The sequence below is a fragment of the Oryzias latipes genome, chromosome 16 (assembly GCF_053564925.1).
Source record: "Oryzias latipes strain Hd-rR chromosome 16, Olatipes_Hd-rR_3.1".
NCBI classification, from domain to species: domain Eukaryota; kingdom Metazoa; phylum Chordata; class Actinopteri; order Beloniformes; family Adrianichthyidae; genus Oryzias; species Oryzias latipes.
In genome coordinates, this window is record NC_136252.1 from 28,687,103 (window position 1) to 28,700,110 (window position 13,008).

At 37.5% G+C, this 13,008-nt stretch overlaps 1 protein-coding gene and 1 long non-coding RNA gene across 4 annotated transcripts in view; both read right to left on the minus strand.

Annotated features, from left to right (window-relative positions):
- LOC144984437 (B-cell receptor CD22-like) overlaps positions 1–5,891 on the minus strand; it is a 36,430-nt gene extending 30,539 nt beyond the window's left edge. The window contains exons 1-3 of the mRNA XM_078932766.1: positions 5,624–5,891; positions 5,250–5,528; positions 4,550–4,831 (exon numbers count right to left, since the gene is read on the minus strand). Coding sequence (XP_078788892.1) covers positions 4,550–4,831; positions 5,250–5,528; positions 5,624–5,720 — 658 coding nt within the window. The 5' untranslated portion in view covers positions 5,721–5,891. The remainder of the gene's footprint in view (positions 1–4,549; positions 4,832–5,249; positions 5,529–5,623) is intronic.
- On the minus strand, positions 762–2,232 carry LOC144984438 (uncharacterized). 3 transcript variants are annotated; one of them, XR_013648107.1, is made up of 3 exons: positions 1,780–2,232; positions 1,238–1,352; positions 762–1,155 (listed from the first exon to the last, which is right to left on the minus strand). It is a non-coding gene; the product is annotated as an uncharacterized LOC144984438 (long non-coding RNA). The 3 variants fall into 3 exon arrangements; XR_013648108.1 differs by lacking the exon at positions 1,780–2,232 and adding an exon at positions 1,555–1,773; XR_013648106.1 differs by lacking the exon at positions 1,780–2,232 and having other exon boundaries at positions 1,238–1,773.
- Positions 5,892–13,008: the final 7,117 nt, after the last annotated feature.

The window sequence follows — 13,008 nt, forward strand, 5'->3', positions numbered from 1 at the left end:
TCTCAGAATAACATTTATGAATGCTTCTTATTCACACTATTAAGACCTGTGAGTTTAGAGTGTGTCAGTGCACAGAAACATGACAGTAAATGACTGGATGTGCACATCATCAGACACGTCCAGGTGTGTAACTAAAGGTGGCAAAGTCTGTAGTGTAAAATAAATCTTTAAAAAAAACGTTTTAGTCTTTCAGGCAGAGGAGGAATACCAAATTGTTTTAGAATGTATTTTTATAAGACTGAAATAATGTATTTTTTTCTGAGTTTGGTGTTTTGACCCCTCCCTAATGAATTTCTGGTTTAACCCATTTTCTCCTCATTTTGATGAACTCAACTTTTGCCTGAATGAAAGATGAACGGCAGCTGATGTTTTTCTGTCAGGGATTTTTATTTATTGGTTTATTTCTGTCAGGGATGTCAGTGGAGCTGGAGTCCAGTGCAGAGGAAGCTGCAAGCATGTACGAGCAGGAACTGGCGTCCCTTACTGTGCATCTTCCTCTGGATGTGATGCTGAGCAGCAATGTGGACAAAACTTCCCTGACATGACTCTTTTTGATATAGTTGTTAAGCACCAACAGACTTTCCCAGATGCATTTTTTCCTCTAATAAATGTGAATGACAGGTACGCTGAGTAAATGCTGAATGTAAACGGAACATTTGATTGACTGCATGAAGAAGCCCATAAAGGAAAATCCACAACTGTTTCTTTGTTTCTGTTACTGAATAACGTATTCATGTTAAGTTTTCAATAAATATACTGCATTGCTATGAAACAAATTTGTTTATTTTCATATCCATTATTACAATCCTCACATCAGCATTCAGTTTTTTCATTGACAAAAAAACATTTCTAAACAACAGCTTTGAAAATCAAACATCATCTTTGTTAATAAAGCTTTAAAACCTAAAATGGTAAACATGGAAAAACTCCTAAATGAAGCAAGCCTAATATGAACATTTTAAACTGGAGTTTTGCTTAAAGGAACATTAAGTTGTTTGGAGTTGTACAAGTGTTTGATGCGATTCCTCAGATGTGATTTCCAGATCATCAGCCCGACGCTAAAGCCAGGAATTGTGCTTCGTTTTTCACTCCCCACTGCATCATTTACAACTAATCAGGCTTATGCAGCAGGTTAAAGACGTTTTTTTAAAGGACCTGCAATTAAAAAAAAAAAAATTAGATATTAAGGTTAAATAATATTTATTGATTACATTTCACATAAATCATGGTGACTTGCCTGTACACTGCACAATGATATGAATGACTTTAGTCTTCTTGTATTCCCATGTAGAGCTGCCATCTGTTCTTCTGCAGCACAAACCTTTCTGGAACTTCGCTTTGAGAAACTTCACCTGCAGAAATATCACATGTTAATTCAATTAAGTATTTTATAAACTTTAAAGTTCATTTTTAAGTTTCAGTATATGTGTATATATGCATGGTTCAAAAATATACAATGCACTTAAATATTATTTCCCATAAGAACTTGTTTACTGATTTCAGTCTTAAAGTCGATTTTTAGCAACACTGATGCCATATAATTACTGTAATTACTGTATAAATCACAGAATCAGGCTGGCTCGGAGCTTTTTCTCTCATGTTGTCACCGAAAACGGGAACGGCTATCATGTGAAGACGGTTCGTCTCCATCGGGTTCTTTTTGCGCATGCGCAAGATAAAAAGAAATTATCTTTTCAAAGCAGCACTTTAACATCCTAAAATTAACATCCTTAGAGACATGTGACTGACAAAAGAAAAGATCACAGAATTGATTCTTACCTAAAGATGATTGACAGCGTGAACCTCCCAGCCGTAGACATTAGCGCACAGCGTTCAAAGTAAAAGTGCTCACAAACTACTTCCGGGTGACCGTGTGTCAGGCGAAATGTTAAAAAAATAATTTTAAAGTTCATTAACAGTTTGCTGCATTTTTTATTTGATATATAAATGGGAAATACGTGGATTATTATAGTACATTGTTGTTTGGACGATAAAATCCGTCATCGCTTCATTTAAAATACTTTTCAGTTCAAATGATTGACAAAAATCATCATCCAATCAGCGTTGTCCCATAGTACCTGCCTCTTCCGGTTTGGAAATGTTTTTCATTTTTGAAGATTTCGTTTTGTTTTCTGGAAATTCATTCTGTGTTCTGAAATGTTTTTCATTTTTTAATATTTCATTTTTTTTCTGAAATGTTTTTCATTTTTTAATATTTCATTTTTTTTTCTGGATTTTTTTTGTCTGAAATGTTTTTCATTTTTTAATATTTCATTTTTTTCTGGAATTTTTTTTTTTCTGAAATGTTTTCATTTTTTAATATTTATTTTTTTTCCTGGAAATTAATTTTGTTTTCTGAAATGTTTTTTTTTTGTTGTCATTTTTGTTTTTCAAGTTTTGGTTTCTGAAATTTTGTTTTGTTTTCTAAAATGTAATGCTGCTTTTTAAATTTTTTTTTTTTTTTAATTGTTGTTGTGATCTTAAAAATGTTTTTGTATCGAGTGATTTGTTGAATGCTTTGCACTTCAGGGCCACCGTATTCTTACCTGTACAAATTAAAAACTACAACCACTATAAAGGTAAAAATAATGCCAATAAAGAAAAGTTTCACAGCTGATGTTCCTTTAAGTATTTTAGAGGCCATGTGATCTGTGGTATAGAATAGAGAGACACACGTGTTAAGTTGCTTGCAGCTTCACAATGAGAGAAGTTATTATTCCTCAAGTGTACATCAAGTCTTTACCGCTGTATGATAAAAGCCAACCACTAGACAGTTTGGGAATAACACGAAATTTAAATTATAGGGTGCCAGTTATTTTACTTCAAACTCTTTTATCAACTCTCTTTGCAGCGGTTTATGATTTTCTGATTTTTTTTCCAAGCCTCTAAATAATACTGACATAAATTTAAGATAAAGGATAGAATCTTCATTCTTCCTAATTTGAAAGAAACCAAAAATGATCAAATTATTGGATTTTCCTTTTTCACATCAAACAGCCTTAAGGGTTCAGACAATCCTTTGATGAACTTGTGTCCAGCAACACAATATTCTCTTGCTTGGTTTGAGAACGTTGTTCATTTCTTTCAAATTATCTAAACTGATAAACCCAATCAAACCAAATATAAAAATTGGAATACACAAAAAGGAACGTAAATACATAAACTGCCAACTAAAGCTGTGTTCACACCGAACGTGATTTGCGTAGCAGAGGTAGCCATGGAGCTGGAGCAATCACGGCGGCTACACGGGGCCAGCTGGCGGGCAGACAGAGAACTGCTGCAGCTTGGGGAGGCAGCCTATAAAATCTTCACCAAATAAAGTTGATCAAATTCATCATCTTCATTCACTTACTATCAAACGGCCTGATGGGTGCAGAGACTCCTTGACCAAACTCATTTTCAGCAACACAATAGTACTCTCCTGCTTGGTCTGAGAAAACTTTGAAGTTATTTCCACTGGAGACTTTTTTATTTTCTGTTTTTTTGTACCAGACATAAGTTGCAGGAGGATAGCACTGACTGCTGCAGCTCAGAGTCACTAAACGTTTCCCATCATGCAACAGCTCTTCACCTTTGATGATTGTCGTTTTTTTTGGAGCATCTAAGCAGAATAAAGGAAGAGATGAAGCAGAGCAACATTATGAGTGTTTATATTATATTTGTGTTTAGGAACATGTGGTTCACATTTTATTTTCCCCTTTTTATAATACTCACAATGGACTGTAATCTGTACAGGCTGGGATTTTCCTGTTCCAACATCATTTGTAGCTGAACAGCTGTACCATCCACTGTCAGAGGGACGGGCAGATTCCACAGAATATTTCCTCTCAGAACTCACAGTCATTTTCCTGCCGTCATTGGTCTTCTTCATCCAGGTGAGTGAAGAGACGGATGGGTTAGAATGGAAGCTGCAGTCCAATGAGAAATACTGATTTTCCTTTACGACATATCCAGGCTTTGCTTCTACTTTCAAATCTTTAGGGGAATCTGAATTAAAAAAAAGAAAGAAAAAAATGTACTTTTTAATTACTTTACATATTTCATTTATTTTTTAAAGGTTTTAATAGGTGACAACAATATTAATCAAATATCAAATGTTTTATTCCAAATTAAATAATTTATTTTGAAAAAAAAGTTTTTTTCTGAAGCAGCAATCTTATGTTTCATACATTTTTAGTTAATGCTTTTAGTAACACATTAAACATGTCTCCATCATTCCTCACTTCTGTGAAGAAGTAATATTACAATAATGTATTCTCTCTACTGACAGAACCTAAAAAACTAAGGAAAAGCTGAGTGCAGAAACATCCTACTGACTAACAACTAAACTGTTTGTTGCAAGAAGTCTACTTTGGAAAACAATTATAAATCAAGCTTTTGTTTTTTACAAAATGTTCTTGAACCTCAAAAACACAGTTTGTAACTTCATATTTGTAACTTTTTTTGTCTCAAAATTTTCAAAAGTTTGACATTAACTGATATTATATGAGGGACATTTTTACTTTTTCACTGAAATAAATGAGTTAATATACATTTATCGATCACTCACATTCAACCTCCAGCTTCTTCTCCTGGCTTCTCTGATTCCCTTCACTGTTTGATGCAATGCAGATGTAAGATCCATTGTGAGCTGAAGTTGCTTTAAAATCATTTTTGAAAGTGTGTTTTTTAGATTGGGATGTAGTTATTCCTGAAGAGTGATTATATGATGTTGAAGATGTTTCAACAGTGAAAGTAGCAGCTGGAAAACTTTCAGCGGTACATTTGACTGTGATGAGCTGACCCTCTCTGACCTTTGTGGCCATGGTCAGCAGGACGTTGGTAGGAGGAACTGAAAAGAGAAATCGATTTTGAGATTTAAGAGTTGGATTTAAAAAAACTATCAATTTTTTCTTCTATTATTATTGCTTGCTCTGAACTAGTACTTAATTATGTGTAGATTACCAGTCAAACAATTATCTTCAAATTATAAACAAATTTAAAATATATTCTACAATTTTGTAGAAATTTACTAAAGACTTAGCTGCAATAAAATAACATTTACACATGCGTTATTTGTGGATAAAACAGAAATTCCAGTATATTATTTTGACAAATCTTTAGGATTTAAGTGTGAGTTAATAACTGGTGATCTGACTCAGACCACCTCAAACATTATTATGTGGTCGACTTAGATTAAAATGCCAGCAGTCGTACTTTTGACTGACACGTAAATTGAAATAAAATAAAAAAATAAAGTTGTTACTCACACAGAACTTGTATACAAGAAGGTGAACTGTCTTTCCCCTGACCAAGGGTGTTGGATGCAGTGCACACGTAACATTCTTCATCTGTTCTTTGAACCCGACTTATATTCAAAACTCTTTGGTCCGTTATTGAAATCTTTTGTCGGCCTTCAGACTGTTTGTACCAGGAGAACTGTGGCTGTGGATTTGCTGCAGCATTGCAGGTCAAAGAGACGCTGCTGTTGATTTTAACTGTGTTATTATGAAGACCCAAAGTGGAAATGGTGATATTCATTGGCTTGTCTAGAAGTTGAAAAAATAATTAGTATTCTCTCCATTATTTAATGCAGTTTTATTGCTTATGTTATTTAGAGTATCCATAAATATGTGGAACTTACATTTAACATCAAGATTAATGGACTGTGATGTTCCAGAGCCAATCAGGTTTCTGGCTCCACATGTGTAGTTTCCTCTGTCCTCTGGTTTGATCCTCATCAATTCATAAATCTGACTATTTTCAATGTGTTTCCCATCTTTTTGCCAGAAAAAGCTGTCAGGTTTTGGGTTGCTTTTCTTCAGTTTGCACTCCAGGATGATGCTGTTCCCTTCTTTGATGTCTTGTAATGTTCCTTCACTCTGATCTTTAATCAGTATCTCAACTTGAGGAACAACTGAAAAGACAAAGCACTCATGTTACATTGAGTGAGTCAAATTCACATTTACAGAATTTTAATATAAAAACAAAAACTTCTTTGTTGCTGTTTAGATCCTTGCTTATGTTAAATTTATTATTGTTGTGTCATGTTTTTAATTTAATATTTTTTCATAACTGCGTTTTTCTGTTTTTTGATCTTTGTACTTACCACCAACAGTTAAGGTAGCTTTTTCAGGGTCTGTCGCCCATTTAACGGTTGAAGTTTTTCCTTCAAATCTGAACATATAATCTCCACTGTCATTCACAGTCAGATTACAGATGGAAATTTGACACAGTTGATGTCCTTGTCGTCCAGCAGTTCCATGTGAAGAACCTGTATGCCTCACTCTGTTTTTAAAGAGTGGACTGACGGACCGCTTTGACTCATCATTGCTGTAAAGAACAGTCCCAGTGTAGCCTGTATTCTGGTTCCAGGTTGCATTCTTCAACCAAAACCAGGTTGCACCTGCAGCACCTACATAATCACTTGAGTATTTACATTTGATTTCAACACAGGAGCCTTCTTCAGCTGTGATCTGGGTCTTCTCTAACACAAAAGGATTCCCCCAAGCTGTGTAACAAGAAAAATCTGGAAGAGTGTTAAAAAAAGCAATTAGACAAGTGATATAATCCAGGTAGACTACATGTTTTTAAAAAAGAACAAATAAACAACCTACTTGTTGAGAGGGTCAATAATACCAACAACCCAAATGGAAGATAATTCATTTTCACTGAAGTCTGCTCTCTGCAACACAAAAACAAACATTTGCACGTTAGTCTTTTCTAAATAAATGAAAACATATCAGAATTTTAGAAAGTTTTGCTGTTGCACCTTTACCAGAGATTGGGTGTTCTACAACTATAGAAGTACTAGAAGTGGATCTTTTGGTCTGTGGGACATTCACTAATCAAGATACTGTGGCACTGAGTTCCTCTTATGGTGAAACAAATTTTTCCTTGAGGTTTTTATTTTTTTGGTTTAAGCCTTTTTACATTTTTGGCAACAAATTTTTGTACATTTTACAGTCTTTCAATTTGATTAATAGCCTACTTTCTTTTTTTTCACTGGAGCGAAAGCTCTGGTGTTTAAGGGTTAAAACTAAAATCCCATTATTGAAAAATTACTGAAAACAGGTTATGCAACATATTAAAGCAATATGTAATGTAATTTACTGCAAAAAACTGAAAATAGCTTTAAGTTCCTCTCCTCCCTAACAAGTGAGCAGCCGTCCATCTAACCCAAACACAGCGTGTAACCATGATGTGGAATAGTATTTGGGCCACGGAGAAAGAAAAACAGGGGCATTGAAAATTCTGACTTTTTTCTCAGAATTTTGACTTTAATCTTAGAACTACGGAGGCCTGTGACCTACTTCCTTCAGTTAGCTTTAGCAGCACCGTTCCTAGTGCCGTGCCGAGTGGAACTAACAAAAATGTCTTATTTCAGTTTCGTGTTGCTTGAATGCTTGAAGTTTAACAGGAGGCCACTGTGTTAACAACACAACAGAAGGTGAGTAAAAAGAGATTTATATATTTGGAATTTGTTAATGAAACGGCGACAGTCTATGCCAGCATTTTGTAACTGTAAAACATGTACTTCGTTCAAACGTATGTATGCTGTTGAAATATCAAGGTAAATTGTAGTATCTTCAATGATGAGACGTTGGTTCAGGTTGACTCTTTATTCCGCCATTGTTACAACTCCCGGACACACACAGAATGCGGCGCGTGCTTATTGTTTTTTAACAGTGTAACACTCATGGCCTTACAATAAAATCAGACTTTAGTGTTCTGAACAATAACTAGTCAATATGCCACATAGATAAAACATCTGTGATTAACAAGCAGTCTCACGGTGTTTCAAGTTGAGCATTTCTGCACACTGCAGTTTTGTTTGCGTGAAGCCTGTTTACATTCAACTACTTGATCATCTCATTTCTGAAGATTTGACGTTTTACGTACTGAAAGCACTACTGGACTTGTTTTTATCTGACAGATTGTTGTGTTTTTTAAGTATAGGGAACTGTAATGGCCACCGATCTTTATTTTGACTTCATTACAATAGCAATAGCTCAGGCATCCTGTCACTTCACTTTATATCTTTTTCTCGTCTTATTAGCCGACATGCAGGACGGTGCCCCGTTTACAAGTGTCTATTTTCCTAACATTCAATACCAGACCACACAGATTCGCTTCCTTTACATTTACGTGAGTGTAAAGGAGGCGCAGGTTGCGGAAGTCACATGGCATGTTAAGCCATTTACTTGTTCTTTGGCAGCCTCATCAACCCCGACCTCCCAAGACGAAGGCCAGATGGGACCAGCCATCCAGGGCCAGGAGACGCGGCAGAGGCTTCCCCAGACGCATGGCGCCCAAGCCCATCAGAAAATCCCTAAAAAGCAAAGCAGGGTGCCATCGGAGGATGAGGGAAACGGCACCTTGGAGGACGTGGCTGTGCCCTGCTTAGGATCTGCCACAGCAGCTGACAGGAGAGGGGAAGGGGTGCGACCTGTGCGCCTACGGAAGCCACCTGCTCGGTTCCAGGATTACACCCTGTTTTAATAAGCCTCCCGGAGGAGTCCTCTCTTCCATGATGGCAAGGACTGTGATGGGAGTGACTGCTCCGCCATGGAGGGGCGGGGAGAGACGCACCGGTGAGCATCATGAGGACTGTTTGGAATAAACTGATAAAGGAAGGGCTGCAGGACGCTTCCGGGAGGAGCATCTCGCCAGTGGAGCCGGCCACTCAAACCTTGGAGTGAGGGTGCCGCTCGCTGCTGGTTAGGGCTGCCGGCGGTGAAGACAGACAGCAAGAGAGGAGGGTTTATATGCGAGGAAGGGGGGCTAGGTGCCTCCTGGAAGAAGAATAGAACTAGGAGTAGGAGTGAGCCGGTTGCCGTTGCTCCATTCACGGTACAGCATTTAGACGCTGCAATCTGGCTTAACCGTTCACAAAGAAATCTATACTTCACATCTCACTCAGTATAAGGGCCTGGGGCCTCATTTATAAAACTTTGCGTAGGATTTGCGTCAGAAGTGGCGTACGGATGAAACATAGGACGTGCGTATGCACAGAAATATTCAGATTTATAAAACCGTGCACACGCACATCGTACGGATTTTTCCCTGAATAAATCACAATCAATCCTAAATGTAGCGCAGCTTTTGCGGCTTTATGACACGCCCATAGTTGCCCATAAATAGTTCGTGAAATGCCCACAAGTTAAGATTCATTGATTGCGAAATCATGGCAAACACAGAGAGGAAATCAAAAAAACGTAACTTCACTCAATGTGAAGTAAAAGTTATCGTTGGCGAGGTGGAAAAGAGGAGAAAAATGTTGTTTGGAGGGCACAGTGTGGGCATTACTAATGCCAAAAAGGCACTTGAGTGGCAAACAGTGGCAGACGCCGTAAATGCTGTAGCCTCAAAACCTCGGACTGTGGCCGAAATAAAAAAGAAATGGTCGGACATCAAAGTCGAGGCAAAAAAACGTCTGGCGCTCCATCGCCAGAGTGTGTCTGCCACGGGTGGGGGACAGGGAACACCGGAGCTGACCCCTCTTGATGAGAGACTGGCGGCAATACTTGGGGAATCCCTATTAAGTGGAGTGGTGACTGAGGCGGAGGGGGACACCGATGAGCCAGATGCACCGGGTGACACAGGTAAGAGAAATAATTAAAATGAATACAGTCAAGTCACATGTATGCAGGCTACACAATTACACTTTATTAATATAGAACAATTTTATTTTAGTTGCTGGGTGTTCCAGCGGTTACGATGCTGCAGCTGAGCAGCCGTCTGGACCCAGCGTCTCCACGGCACGCGGCTCTCAACCCTCCAGCAGTGGACGTGTCCTTGAAATGCAGACAGAAGTCATTAGTTCAATCAGAGAGGTGGTCAAGGAGTTGGGCGAAATCAAGACTGCCCTGACTGAAATAAACTGCACGATGAGGGAATTTTTGACTAAATAATATTTTCCACACCTTTTGTTGTTCTTTACAAGCGACGCATCACTTCCAAACACTGGCACACAGCAGCAGCATTTGGCTCAAATGCGTGGGGATGGGGTTCAGGGTCGGGGCCAACACAGCAATCGGCGCCAGGGGGTAGAGGCACGTTTTTAAGCTGTGCCACATTGTGTAGCACAGCACATGACAGCACGATTTGGCACACCTTTGGCACGCGAATATTGCAGAACATATTTCACTTTTCTTTTTGCAAATATGTGTTTATTTTGAATTTCTTTGTTTGTTTTTTTTTTGTTTGTTTCACTGCTGATCGATCAAACGGGTCTTCGTGTAGGCTGTTAATTGTAAGACTTGCTTTGTGAAGTCTTCATGTTATTTATGAGAGGCAGTATTGTCATTTTCACTTTCACTTTCACGTGTTTCTTCCACCTGTCGACGGTGTCGCCATTTCTCATTTCACCCGTTTTTGTGCGTACGCCTGGGTCAGAGCTTGCGTGAAGGACCGCACATTTTCCCGTCAAGTTTGCTTTTTATAAATATAAATTATTGCATACAGAGTGGCTAACGACGTCTTTTGTGCGTACGCAACGTTTATAAATGAGGCCCCTGGTTTCTACCACAAAAGCAAACTACTTTTCTGAACTCATCTCCACAGACAAAGGCAACTCCAAAACTCTCTTTTCTCTGATGAACACTATTTTCAACCCCCCTGACTCTATCCCTCCCCATTTCTTGTCAGCTGAAACCTGTAACTCCCTCATGTCATTCTTGAATCAGAAAATTCAAGTCATCCATCAACAGCTTAGCTTTTCTCTCCTCCCTCCCATCCCTGACTCTTTCTCTCTCAATCACGTTTTCCTCCTTTCAACTGCCTGATAACAATGATATTTCCTCCCTCATCTGAACATCCAAACCCACCACCTGTTATCTCGATCCCCTCCCAACATCCGTAGTTATAGCCTGCCTCCCCTCTCTCCTTCCGCTTACCGCCATTATTCATTCTTCATTATCATCTGGTACTGTCCCATTACTTTTTAAAATGGCAGCTGTTAAACCCATCCTGAAAAAACCTGGTTCAGATCCCAACTTATTCAATAATCTCCGCCCAATTCCTAACCTTCCCTTCATTTCCAAAATTCTTGAGAAAATGGTCGCCTCCCAACTCTATGATCATTTAAAACATAATAATCTTCTTGAACCTTTTCAGTCTGGTTTCCGCCCCTCACACAGCATTGAAACTGCTCTGCTCAAGATCACCAAAGATCTTCTCATTGTAGCTGATTCTCCAGGAGTCATCCTCTTGTCTGTTGTCATTTATATTTCACGCACCAACTAATGGAAACAGCCTCATCCAGGCCTTGAAGTAGTGCTCTGGCCGGCATTCCTGGTTTGAGAGTGGTGTCACCCATGAACAGTGTTTGAACCCAGATCCTCATTTGCAGTTGCTATGATTATGTAATAAATTATAAACTGTACTATTTCTATAAAATGTACGAATAAAGGTTTTTCTTTTGAAATGTTTTTGTATGAATTTATTGGAACCATAACACCTTTTTTGCCATATGGGTGAGTTAAAACAGGAGTTGCCAACATTATTTACAAGGGCAGAACTAACACATGTAATGCAAGTGACGGAAAATTTCAAAATAATACAAATAAGTCATAATGAAAATTTAGTTGATGTAACCCTTGTGCTATACTAGGCACTTTAACATTGGGAGTGGGGTCATCTAGACCCACTAGACAGAGTGTTGAACCTTTTTTCTTCAATGATCTGTGATCTTCACTGGTGTCCATGGAGTACATGAAATCTTTCCACCTTTATCCACCTTTGTCATGGTAGGAATAACACGTCAATGTAAGGGTGGGGTCATCTAAGATAGCACAAAGGTTAACCCTTGTGCTATCCTATGGGTTCAAGATGAACATTGATGTGTTATTTTTACTATGAAAAAGGTGAATAACCCTTGTGATAGCCTATGGGGTCCAGATGACCCCAACCTTACATTGACGCATTATCCCTATCATGATCTAATGATGTAATGTGTACCAGGATGTAATCTACAAATGTCAAACTCAAGGCCCGCGGGCTTGATGTGGCCCGCCATGTCATCTTATGTGGCCCGCGAGAGCATAAAAGCTTTTAATTTCTTAGAATAAAAATTAAAAATTGGTGTGTATTTATTCATATTTAGGGGGAATCAGACTTGAAATATCGGATGTGGCAACTATACATTAGGACTTAAAAACTGTCCATATAACCTAACCTGACAGAATCAAATTTAAAAGGATTTATGCTAGAGTAACAAGCAAACACATGTTGTTTCTATGCAACTGTAATTGTCACTTTAAAAAGTTATAGTAAATAAGTAATTAGTTATTTATAATGAAGGAGTAGTTACATTTTTTTTTCATTACACTTAGTTACATGTATAAGTTATATCTGGCCCTTTGAGGACAACGACTATGCTTATGTGGCCCTCGGTGAAAATAAAGATAAAATGAATAAAATAGAACAGAATGAAATAAAACTTGATTGATTCCTTAACAGTTACATTATCTTGTTACCATAACTCCAATAAAAACAACACAAATAAAAAAACACAAAAATAAATGTGCTTAAAAATAATTAAAAACATTTTTTTGCTATAAGCACAATTAATTCCTTTTCTTAACTTAGAAAAATGTGAAATTTTAAGTTTTAAAAATGTAAAATATGAAAAATTTCCTAGTATCCCAATTAAAGATGTAGTTAGTTATTAGTATAACTAAAGAAATTAAATCTAGACAAAACGAAAAAATTTTCCTTGAGAATTAAAAAAATGCAGGATGTTATGAATATGTGGCTTCAATGAGATCTATCTATTTTTGGCAGGATCCTCTTGACTAAAGTGGATGGGATCTCAAGAGTAGTTTATCATGCCTTATCTTTATTTGTTCCTGATTCAACTTCCAAAGAAATAAACAAACTCTTAGTTAACTTTGCATGGAAAAATAGACGTCACTATCTCCAGAATGTCAGAATGTCTCATAAATGTTTCTGATTTGAATTATACATTTAAAATTAACTGGATTAAAAAATGCCTTCAACACTCAAACTTTATCCCTTTCAATATTT